This window comes from Mauremys reevesii, linkage group 11 (genome assembly GCF_016161935.1).
Source record: "Mauremys reevesii isolate NIE-2019 linkage group 11, ASM1616193v1, whole genome shotgun sequence".
Taxonomy (NCBI): Eukaryota; Metazoa; Chordata; order Testudines; family Geoemydidae; genus Mauremys; species Mauremys reevesii.
Window position 1 is genome coordinate 43,472,313 of NC_052633.1, and position 12,111 is coordinate 43,484,423.

The 12,111-nt window shown below is 42.6% G+C and overlaps 1 protein-coding gene across 12 annotated transcripts in view; it reads left to right on the top strand.

Moving 5' to 3' along the window:
• The window catches only part of GRB14 (growth factor receptor bound protein 14), a 132,454-nt gene that overhangs the window by 29,028 nt on the left and 91,315 nt on the right, over positions 1-12,111 (top strand). For 10 of the 12 annotated variants that reach the window (XR_005586272.1, XR_005586273.1, XR_005586270.1 and 7 more), the window contains exon 1: positions 9,758-9,977. The exons of the other annotated variants lie outside the window; for them this stretch is intronic. Coding sequence is in view for 6 of the 10 variants with exons in the window: in XM_039495164.1 (XP_039351098.1) it covers positions 9,820-9,977 (158 nt within the window). In the remaining 4 variants the exon portion in view is untranslated. Of the gene's footprint in view, positions 1-9,757; positions 9,978-12,111 lie in introns of those variants that run through there. 12 annotated transcript variants of the gene reach the window in all.

Sequence of the window (12,111 nt, forward strand, 5' to 3'; positions counted from 1 at the left end):
TTCCATTTTCCAATCTTTGTTCCTGTACCACTAACCTTCTTGAAGGGGACCTTAACTCTGGTTTGCCCATGTTTGAGTTTGGGAATTAAACTAATGTTCTGGAAGGGCATGAAGAGCATAGGGCAGTGCTAAGCACCTGCAATATGACCTCCACATTAATGATGTTTTTGTATGATATGCATAAGGTGTATATGTCAGCAGTGATGTTTTCCTGTGAAGAGATTGAGTTCCAAAAACAGGCTAAAAGGATACCAGCAGTACATTGCTGTTATAAATAGCACTTGTCCAACTGCACTAGTTAATTTATAAGTTACATATTGTTGTTTGCTGTTGTCCACTGGTAGACATATGCTTTGCACAGTGTTTTATTTTAGTCCCATAACTAAAGCATTAATCATCATAGTGTATTCACCTGGGCTTAAGCTTGAGTCCATGTAAACTATCATCTTGATTGTCTAGGAATGCTGGGGAACAGATAAGAGTAATATTGTTGCACCTAATATTCTATTGTGTATAATTAGTTTGGATATCTGTGACCGGAGTCCCAGGGGAGCCAAATGAGATCACTAAATTAGGGTGAACTTCAAAGAATGGGGCAGACAATCCCCAAAGATGGTGGATATTCCAATACTTGGATTTACCAAGCCAGCACAAAACAACTTCTATAATACCTCACTGGTTACCCAGAAGCCAACAACACAGTCCCTTAAAGTAACCCAGCCCTAGGCCTCCACTCAGACACCCAAGTCAAATATGATGAGGATTACTGAAAATATTATTCATCATATAAAAAAGTTCTACCAATCCCAAAGGATCAGACACATTACCTCCCAGGTTAATGAATATTGCACATTTTACCCAAATACACGTTTACACTCAATTTTTATTAACTAAACTAAAAGTTATTTAAAAAGAAGAGAGTATTAGTTAAAAGATCAGTATACATACAGACATGAATATAGATTCATAGTAGAGGTGGTAAGCTTTGTAGCTGCAAAGAGTTCTTTCAGAATCAGTTCATAGTCCAATGTCCATTTTCAGGGTGATTCCAGATTAGGGCTGGAGACCTCAGTCTTTGTTTTAAGCTTCCCCTGTATGAAGCATCAAGCAGATCTGAGATTAAAAGGATCAGGACCAAAGGGGGTTTTATACAGATTCAGGCCTTCTCTTGACAGGTCAGAGTCTTTTGGCAAACAATAGGCAATCATGGGGACTTTTGAAGTAGATCAATTTCCTAAGAATCGTTGGTAATTACACAGATTAACATAAGGTAATTTCCTGTTTTTCATCATTCTCAAGTGATTTGCTATACATTTCAAAGAGATACAGTGATATCCTATGTTTACAGTTCATCTAAATGTTAAGATGTCTTTTTGATCTCTGAATTAACAGAATACAGCGTAGACAGGGACTGTTTGATTACATTGTTAACCTTTAACAATATATATGTAAAAAACACAAACATTATCTACCAAAATATCTCTAAGGTTTGAATTTGGGTCAGTTATCCTACAGGATGCTTAACCCTTTCTTGCCAGGTGTCACATCATCCTATTCCAAGTACCATCTCTAAGCTTTCTGAATGCTTTTGTGAAATCCACACCAGGTGAAGGGTGAATGGATTCAGCTGAATCTAAACAAGAGTGAGGTCATATTAGTGAGAAAAGGAAAGTGCCTAGAACTCCTCCTCTCCATTACAATCACCTCCATCAAAGGCATCTGCCATCACATGGTCAAATAGATTCTAAGCCTTGGGGTCCTGTGATGGGGTGTACCACCAGTTCATGGGAAATGGTGCAAGAGGCTTAGAGGTAGGAAGCGGTCCAGGGAAACAGCAGCACATCTGAAGAAGCAGACCTAGCTCCTTAACACAGGGTCCCGGACCAGAACCCAGAGCAAAGGGTGCAACTGGGTTCCTCTACCAGCCCCAAAGGAAGGGGCACAAAAGCCCTACACGTGGTCTAGTGAGTTCAGAGTGGGACTGAAGACTCAGCCCAGAGGAAAAGCCCAAGAGAGGGCAGAAGGATCATGTGTTGGGACCTTTTGGACTTTTAGTTGGACTTTTGTTACTCCAGAATGGGCTTGAACTTAAGTGTGACCTGGCCAGAGGGTCAAGTCACCCAGAAGACAGTGACAGAACCAAATTGGGGGGGGGGGGTGCGCACGCGTGCCCTTGCAATGGTGCATCTTGTCATGAGAGGGAGATCTGGTGGTGAGTGCCTGCCAGGACAGATCTGTTTAGACTTTGCATGCACTTGACTACAGCAGCAAAAAACTTTTAATCCATCTGTGACTGGCTGAAGATTGCACCTGTTCCTATTGAACCCAGACCTGGCTAGGATGATTTATGCATTTTGTAAATCTAGATTGGACTATTGCAACTCTGTGTAACTAGGAAGGAACTTCCATATCCTGAGGAAATTGTAGTTAATGAGAGCATAGCAAGCTGCCTATTGAGCAATGCAGATAACCAGGAATGCATCATCCCACTCTGCTGCCCCCTGCATAAAGTTCCCATTGAACACAGGGTCTACCTCACAGATTCATAGAGTTTAAGGACAGAAGGGACCATTACATTATCTTTGTGATCTTCTGTGTAATACAAGCCATTAAATGTTACCCAGTAACCCTGTGTTGAGCCCAATAACTTGTGTTTGACTAAGGCATATCTTTCAGAAAGGCATCCAGTCTTGATTTGATTTAATGGACTTCAAGGTCACTGTCCTAATATTCAAAGTCCTGCATGGAATTGAACTATAGCCTCCTATAAAAGCTAAGTTCCATTAAACTTTCAGGCAATAGGAGGAGGTTCCTGGCCTGTTGTTCAAAATTCTATGGGAAGACTACAACTATGGAACTTGCTACTGGAATAAGAATGAATGCTAACCTCACTGCTTGAGATGGATGCAAATGCCACCTCTGCTCAAGCTTTCCCTTCATTCTTATTGATTTCTTTAAAAAGAACTAAAATACATCCACAAGACCTCTAAGTTTGCCTCTTGGAAGCAGACCAGTGAGAGAGCATTTTTAAACCAGGGGAAGCACTGCAATACTACAATGATGTGGGCAATGTAGGCATTACTTAGAAGCTGCTTCTGAAAACATGAAAGTGGCTGTATTGATCCCATTCCTTGGAATGTTGCTTCTGTGTTTAATAAAAAGTTATTCATTTTGTTATGGGGCTCTAACTTTGTGCGTAGTGCAGGATTCTCAGTGATTCTACACTACTCAAAACTCTTCACAAATACACAGAGAAATGTCTTTTTAAAGATTTATGTACCATTTGCCAAGAAGCTGCCTTTTTGTAGCTATGGCAATGTTTATATAACAACTTTGTCTCTGTTGAAGTACTGTCCAAGCAGATGGGACATAATTTTCAAAGCTGTGTAATGGCCTTTCTAGAAGTAAATACAAGGAAAGAACAATGCTGTGCAACACATCATACGTGGCTGTCAGAGTCAAGGATAAGCATTGTTAGCTGAGCAAAGTTAATCTGTATTCAAAGTATTTTAATGAACTGAAAGTTTAAAAATGTGAACTCTGACTTTTAACTGTGCTTGCTTTACTGGTATTCTGATATGTTTCCTTTAAGTGAGCATTTGGATCACTCCTTTAAATACTTTAATTGAATTCAGGAGGACTAGTGGTTAAAGCACAGGATTGGAAAACAGGAGATCTGGGCTCTGTGACCATGGCAAGACACTTAACTTTCTTGTGCTTCAATTTATCCATCTGTAAAGCGGAAGTGATACTGTATACATCACAGGGTTATTGTGAGGCTTAATTTAATTAAGATTTTTGTATGGTGCTTTGAGATCCTCAGATGGAAGAGTAAAAGTAGAGAATATTGTTTCCATACTTCTTAAATGTTGTACTGAAGCTTTAAGGGCATATCCCATACCTGTACAAGCCAAATGGTGAAATGCTTGACTAAAACAAAACACAGATGTATCACAGCACATTTTCTTGAGATTCACTGGCTTACTAACAACATTTTGGCCATCACTACACATGTGCACATGAAGGAAGAAGAAACTTTTTACTAAGTAATATATTGTACATGTTCATTGTAACAGCATTTTTAAAAATTAAAAATTCAAAGCAGGCCAGCTCTAATAGTTCTGGTCTGATTGGCCTAGGCATTTTAGTTACCTCCCCACCACCACCACCACCCCACAAGGATAACTATGGCACTGTAGGGATTAAATAACCTTCTAAGTTTTTATACTGCACTCATCACTACAATATCAGAGCACCTTCTGGTAGTACATTAAGTAAAGTGACTACACATTTGTCATGTATTGTTTGTTCTCTCCCCCTCTCCCCAGAGGGACAAGAGTGTTCAGAAAGTGCCTCATTTTGGTATGGTGTGGGTTTTTTTTTTTTTAAATGTAGAAGTTCAGGACAAAAATGTGCCTTACATTTGGAGCATAAAGAGAGGAGGTTTGTGATGGTCCTTAGTTCTTGAGGACCACCCCTGGAGAAAGTTATGCCCAGGTATATCTCATTGCTGCAATACATCAGGGAGATGATGAAGGCATGAATCACTGGTTTATGTAATCAATGGTCTATGTAAAAGAGCCAAGAATGAAGCATTGTCAGCATGATCCATGCCAGTATCTTTTGTTTTCCTGTATCTATAGTCTACCTAATGTTTCAATCTTGCGCTGAGATATCTGTGGAGAATCACAGGCCCCGGAGACCACACTAGTAGATCCAGATGAAAGATAGGGCCTAATTCTGTAATAAATTCCACTCCTGCAGCTGGAAACTTTTATATTAAAAAATCCATTTCATTCTGTATAGTTTGTTCTCAGCTACATGGAGTATAAGAGGAAAAAGAAATTATTCTACCTGCAAGCTCATTAGGTGGTATGCTTGGTTTTTAAATCTTCCCTTTGATGCTAATTGTGAAGGTTTTCTCTCTGCTAATTAGAGATACAACTTCTTTGTTCTATTATTCAATTTGGTTTGGCCATGAATAGCACACAAACTTCTGAGAGCTGTAGAGTTTGGAGTCTTCTGATTGTGAGTTGCATACTCTGAATAGCTTCAATCTGTTACATTTAAAAAAAAATTAATTTGATTTTTCACAACATCTACAACTGACATTTTGTATCCACAAACAGGCTACAGGTTATGAAAGAGGAAACCAGGAGGAGAATGGCGGATAAGGAGGTGTTCTGCGACTGGGGGGCCTATTTCTGTTTCTCCATTCGATCACGCATCTAGGCAGAGTTCCTTTGGATTGTGTCCACTGATTCCCTAGACACCTTTGAGGAACAGTGGACCCTGTCCGGTGTTCTCCGTTCAGTGGCCCCCTCTGGTTATGGCCCTATGACCTCACTCCTGTCCCTGTTTCTTATTAGTTGTCCACCAGAATCATTTGAGGCCTGGGTTCAGTGGCTCCTCCCCTTAGGGTGGGGGAGGGATCTTCAGACATGGGTGGGCTTGTGCCCACCTGCTCTCAGATCTCAATAGGCGGTTATGAAAGAGGAAATCATCATCATCATGTTCCTATTAAGCCTCTGGAGTTTAGGGCAGTGACTACACTCTTCCACTCCGTCTGTTTCTGGCAAGTCTTTCAATGGTTCCCCATCTGTGCCCCAGGTTTTTCAGCTCTGCTTCCACAGCTCTTCACCATGTTGTTTTTTGGGCAGCCTCGTTTTTGATTGCTTTCAGGCGTTCATCTTATTGCTACTCTGGTGATGGAATCATGGAAATGATGGAAAATGAAAGAGGAAAGGGGAAACTATAATGCTACTGAGATGGGGATTGAAGGTTGTCTGCAGACCTAGTTTTGGCGAAACATCTGCTTAGCAGAACAAGAACCAAGAAGAGGCAAGAAGTGGAGTGATGCAGACATACTAATGGCCGATTCAGTGACAGACATGTAGCAGAGCAATTTATAGGAGCATTTATGGTAAAGTCATGTGAGGGCAATGGATGAGGTATCAGTAAGGACCTTGCAACTGATGAAATTGTATTTTGATTTGAAGTTCAAGCAGCAAGTTGCTTTTTATTCTACTTTCAGCATTTTTTTTAAATGCACTTGTTCAGTGAAGTAGGTTTAAGAAGGTTACTCTTGAATGTTAGTGTATTCCTCTCATTGAAGTACTCATAGTTCAGGTTATCCTTAATGATGCTTAGGCAGCATTTTCCATTCTTGTGGAATGCAAAGAACATAAAAAGAGACAGGAAAGGTAGTTGTATGTTTTGAAGAATAAGAGAGTTTGATTTTATATTACCTGTGCAGTTTCCTCATCTGCAAAATTTCCGTAATAGATTGTCCTCTGGAAGGTAATAGACGTACAAAGTAGTATCAAAGGCTATGAGAAGGAGTGCGGGGGGAAGGCTTTACATAAAATGCAAGTCAGATGTATTTCTTCTAGTTCCTTGTTAAAGCCCTTTAAATTAGAACCAGAATATCAATAGCATTAACCCTTTGTTTATGGTTTTCCTACAACTGATTTTTGTGCTGCTGTGAGCTATTAATACTCAAATGAAGTTTGGCGTGTTGGAACAAGCTTAAACTATTAATGTATTTTCAATACATTAATTTTCAAAGTTGTTTTAACAAAAGATGAATATAAACAAATTATCCAGCTAATGGCACTACTATATATAAAATCAAAGCTTTACCATGTGTACAGTGTTAGTTCTCTTCCTGCTCCAACACTTTTTTTTTTTTACAGATTTTGTGAAAGTTTAGATGTTACCTTCTTTCTATAGTTTAACTTTATCTATGTAATAAACATCAGACTAAATTTACTACTTTGATTCCTATCTACTCCAGATCCTACTTTTCTACCTACAGGCTATTTCTTTTGATACCCCCCATATTCTCTCCCTCCCCCTTACATTCAGGGTGGAGTTTAACGAGTCACACCTGCCTCAGTGAGTCAGCAAAAATAAATCTGCTCTTCCCTGTCTCTCCTCAGAGGAGAATCCTGCCAGCCTTTTACACCATTACATCAACCTGCCAATTATGATGAGTCATTAGATGTTATAACATTCAGAATACATTTGCAAAAGTCAGTATATAAGAATTCTTAATCAGCCCAAATTTTTCAACTGCCATAGTATGAGTGACAGAGAATGAACTGCTAGAGGACAAGCACAAGGAATTCCTAGTTTTATCAACCTCATGCAAAATCACCTGTAATTAGACAGAATGAAAACTGCTGGTGGTGTTCCTATTTTAGAACATCCTCACTTAATAATTAAAATGTTATTCTCCATATCTGGATTTCTTCAGTGACCTTACAATCAGCAAAACACATATTATCCTGAAACATTTTATTTTTGTTTTCTCATTAGTCTCAAAACATTTACTTTCTTTAAGTGAAATACCATCAGAAGAGTTCTATGTACTTCTACATACTTCATTGGGAGTTAGAGTGGGCCCTAATCTTTTCACAAACACTTTCTCTCATATTCACTAGCATGAGTGCATCTTACCCAGTCAGTTCTGTGCAGTTAAAGTTTTCTCCTTAAACTGAGATTCGGGTGTTTTGTGTTGTAGTCAGTTGAGTGTTGATCAAAAACAATTTGGAAACTGTCATGTTTTTAATCTGAGTTTTGTGCATATAAAACTGAGTCTAAATTAGGCTTCCTAATCTGAGGATATTGCCCCAAAAGTGCAACTCACAATTTGACTTTATGCTCTTTGAGGATGTCTACACTGCAATTAAAACCCATAACTAGCCCATGCTTGCTGACTTGGGATCAGGCTAATGGGCTATTTAATTGCTGTGTAGACATTTCGGCTCAGGCTGGAGCCTGGGCTCCAGGAGCCTGCGAGAAGGGAGGGTCCCAGAATTCCAGCTGTAGACCAAGCCAGAGTGTCTACACTGTAATTAAATAGCACCTCACTCTGAGCCCCACAAGCCTGAGTTAGCTGGCAGGGTAGTGTAGATCTTTCAGTAGATGTGGCCCAAGGAATGTGTGAGAACATGCATCCAGCACGCTCAAGCCTCCAGCTGGGATGTATAATCTCTTTTTGCATGTCTCTGCATTCCTGTAAGGGCCAAACCCCATTTTGGGATCAGTTCATTGTTTTGGCCCATGGGTGTTGCCTTTTCCAGATCTGCTCATTTCTTTCTTCTCCAATGTGTAAAAATACGTTCCTATCTCACAAAGATATTGGGAAGTTTAGTTAATGATTTGTAAAGCACTTGGAACATTTAAGATGGGTATTACTAATGGTCTAGATCCACAAAGAGATTGATGAGAAGGAATTTGAACAAGGGTTATTCACTGCTCAAGTGGGTGTCCTAACCACTAGGCTATAAAGTCATTTGCAGTGTTTCTGGCTCAATGCATATTTAATTATTTGTACAGAGTAGACTGGTTTCAACAGGAGCGGGTAGTTCTGTGGTTAGGGTGCTCCCCCGAAAGGAGGGAAACTCCTATTCAAATTCCTTCACATCATCAGGCAGGGGAACCAGGATCGCTCATATATCTTAAGTATCAGAGGGGTAGCCGTGTTAGTCTGGATCTGTAAAAGCAGCAGAGTCTTGTGGCACCTTATAGACTAACAGACGTATTGGAACATGAGCTTTCGTGGGTGAATACCCACTTCATCGGATGCACATCATATATCTTAGTTTAATACCCTAATCACTGGGCTAAAAGTGACAAGGAATCATGTCTTTCTCCCCACTACTGGGTGAGTCCTGTGTGGAGTTACTCGATCAGGCCCTGCATGAAAGAAAGGTGGGACAACACTTATCTTCCTATTGTTTGAGGCTCCTGCTGGGCTGAAGGCATGACATGAGCAGCTGGTTGCGTGCCTGAGATATGCATGCTCCGAGGCAGAAATGTCGGTGGCTAGGGAACTTTTATAGCTGAAATGTTAGCAAGCACTTAGTGATTTGGGGGCCCTACTTAGCTGAGTGGAGGTTTTTTGGCTCACAGTAGTGCCTCAGATGCCTAAATCCCAGACTAAGCCCCACTGTGTCTCTGGGCACTCACAGGTCCCAAGGATGCCTGGCCCCCCATTGGGCTGGGGCTGTTTATGCGCATAGAAAAGACGATCCCTGCCTCAGGAGTTTACAAACTAAACTTGGGAGGGGGGGGGGGGACGATATTTTAACTTTCTTTTTCCAGATGGGAACGGGGCCAGGGAGGGAGATCCCATAGGAGGTAGGTAGTAGAGGTGGGAATTGAATCAAAGGCTTCCTGAGCCTAGGTCAGTCCCTTAGCCCCCTGGCGCCCCAACCCGCGCTGGAGTCAAACCATTGCTAACTGTCCCAAGGAGCTGCAGCGGGCCAGGGAGCCAGCGACTCTCACAAGGAACCGCCCGTGTCAGGTGCCGGGAGGGAACAAACCTGCCCCCCCCCGGTGCGTTAAGGGTTAATGTCTCTGTTTCTGTAGCGGGGCGCGGCTGGAGAGTGACCCCAATAAGCCGCTGCCCGCCCGGCGGGTCCCCCCTCTGGAGTGGGGGGAGCCTGAAGCCCGGGCTCTCCAGCCCGCCCTTGTCCAGAGGCGCCTCCGGGCTCGGCTGCTGCTCAGCTGACGGGGTCCCCGGGTGTGCGGCTGTGCTGGCGTAGGGCGGGCGGGCAATGAGTTTAGGGAGCCCGCCTCGCCCAGGGGCCCCTAGCGCGGGAGCCTCGGCAGCGCAGGGCGCTCCCCATATCGCTGGGGAAGGGGCTTGGGGGGCTGCTGCAGCCCGGGCGGCGCTCGCGCTCCCCCCCGCAGCCCCCACCCTACAAGTCCGGCCCGCCGGCACTCACGCTGCTGCCTGACTGATCAGCTGCTGCCAGTGCCTCTCGTTCGGGCTGAGCCGGAGGATGGTACCTTAGAGGCGCCGCCGCGATGGCTGCCCCGCTGCCAGATTTGCCGAGGAGCGCACGGAGGGCTGCCGGGACGCCGGCTCCCTCCCAGGAGAGCAGCGGGGACTTGGCTCCTTCCCCCTGGCTAGCCCAGCGCGCTCCTCTCATCCCCCCTGCGGGGCCCCGGCCCGGGCCAGACAGGTAAGGCTGAACGGGTGGGGGGCAGCGGCTCTGCAGGACGGATGCCGGCTGGCCCTCTGCTCCCTGGGTGGCTACAGGTGGCTCCAAGTTCCCGGGATCGAGCAGAAGCGTTATCCCGCCCCAGAAACGCGCCGTCTCCCCTCCAGAGCCTCACCGGCGTCTTGCGGGCAGGCTCCTAAGCGAAAACAAGGCTCGGAGGTGAACGTGTGTTGGTTACACGAGGCGACGCTCCTGTTCTGATGCTACTTACACCCAGGTGGTGTGTGTGGCTCGCCCCACACCCTGATCAAAACCAACCAGAGGAAGCCATCGCAAAGGTCTGATGTCTGAGTAATAGTGAGGTCGGACAGGAACAGAAGAAAAACTATTTGCACAATTTTCGGAAAATACTGTCAAAGGTTTGCCACATCAAAGGCAGAATAAGGAAGTTGCAGCTGGAAATGGAAAGAGATGTGAGGTGTACTGTAGCGGAAGCATCTTTTTCTTCAATTAAAATAAACCCCCTTTTTTATTGGCTCTGGACAGATAATGTTAGTCCCCACTCCTGCAAACGCTTAAGCATACTCCTGCTGTGAGTAGTCTCTTTGAAATCAATGGAGCTACTTACAGTAGTAAAGTTAAGTACACTCACAAGTCTTTTCAGGATAGGGACCTTTATGGAGCAATGTTTTAGGTCTTCACTTCTTTAATTTCTTCCTTAAGATCTTTTAACCCACATTTTACTCTTTTAAAGGTTTTAAAGTTGAGTCTTATCAGCAACAAAATATTTCACACAAGCCATAAACTTCCACTGATTTTTTTGGGACATAATGAATATTGCTGTTTTGTAGTTTCAGAACTTGATCTGGCAAGGCTCTGGGCAACATTATACACCACACTTTTAAAAAGTGAAATCAATCAGCTTGTAAGATAAGAGAACTCCTTTTGCCAGGAACATCTACTATTAAAGCAGCTTCTGTAAGAGTTATAACCACTCGAAGTGATTTTTGTACCAGGTACTTTCACCAGTCATTAAACTCATGTTTCAAAAGGAAGATATTTCAACTTGTATTAAAAGAAAAGTAGCTGTTAGGCTTTTAGGAAGTGTCTGATATTTTGTCTACATTAACTTCTCCCACACCTCAAAACAGTGTGAGCTCAATACTTTCCACTCCTGCTAAACGCTATATATTCCCTGTAAATTAATGTTCTCTAAATACTCCAAGAAACAAAAGCAGCCTCAAAAGTAATTTAATGATGTGGAAGAGGCTAAATATTCTTATCATACCAATTAACAATTGACCCATAGAATGACACTAATACAGTAATGAAGAGGTTAAACATTAACCCCTGTCTTCAACTCCCACCAATTGGGGGCAGTGGAAGGAATGCTTGCAAAATCAAATCAAGATTTATGGTGTTTTGATTTCTATTGCCTAGAAGAATAGGTGCTAACTTATATTTTACATGTCAGAAAATTGTGTAATATAGCATGCAAATTGTGTAAAATAGCACCCTAAAAGCTTAGGTCTTGCTGGTTACAATTATTTATTTTTTAAATTAATGCGAAAGTGATCTTGCAAAAATGATTATGGAAGTGGTAATCTGCTGAAAATCTCACAGGTACTGGCTGGTGGTATTTGAAATAAATACAAACTTAGATTTTAAAAACATGACCCTATACTGAGTCTTATAGCTAATTAAGGAGTCATTAAAGGAAAGAAGACAAACTTACAGGCAGAAAGGAATATTTTTCCTATGTGAAATTCCAAGCTATGAATCACCTTGGGACCTGACCCTGAAAAAACTCATGCAGGGCCACCCAGAGGATTCAGGGGGCCTGGGGAAAAGCAATTTTGGGGGCCCCTTCCATAAAAAAAGTTGCAATATTATAGAATACTATATTCTCGCAGGGGCCCCTGTGGGGCCTGGGGAAAATTGCCCCACTTGCACCCCCCCCCTGCAGCCCTGAACTCATGCAGGTACTTAACTTTATCATGAGTAGCTCTCTTCAAACAGATAGAACTACTCGTTATAGTAAAGTTAAGCGCATGCGTAAGAATCGGGGTCCTGAAAATATTTGCAATATCTGAAAACAGTATGGACACATTGAAGCCCTCATGCTGTAAAGATTTACACTAGCAATTAACTTTAC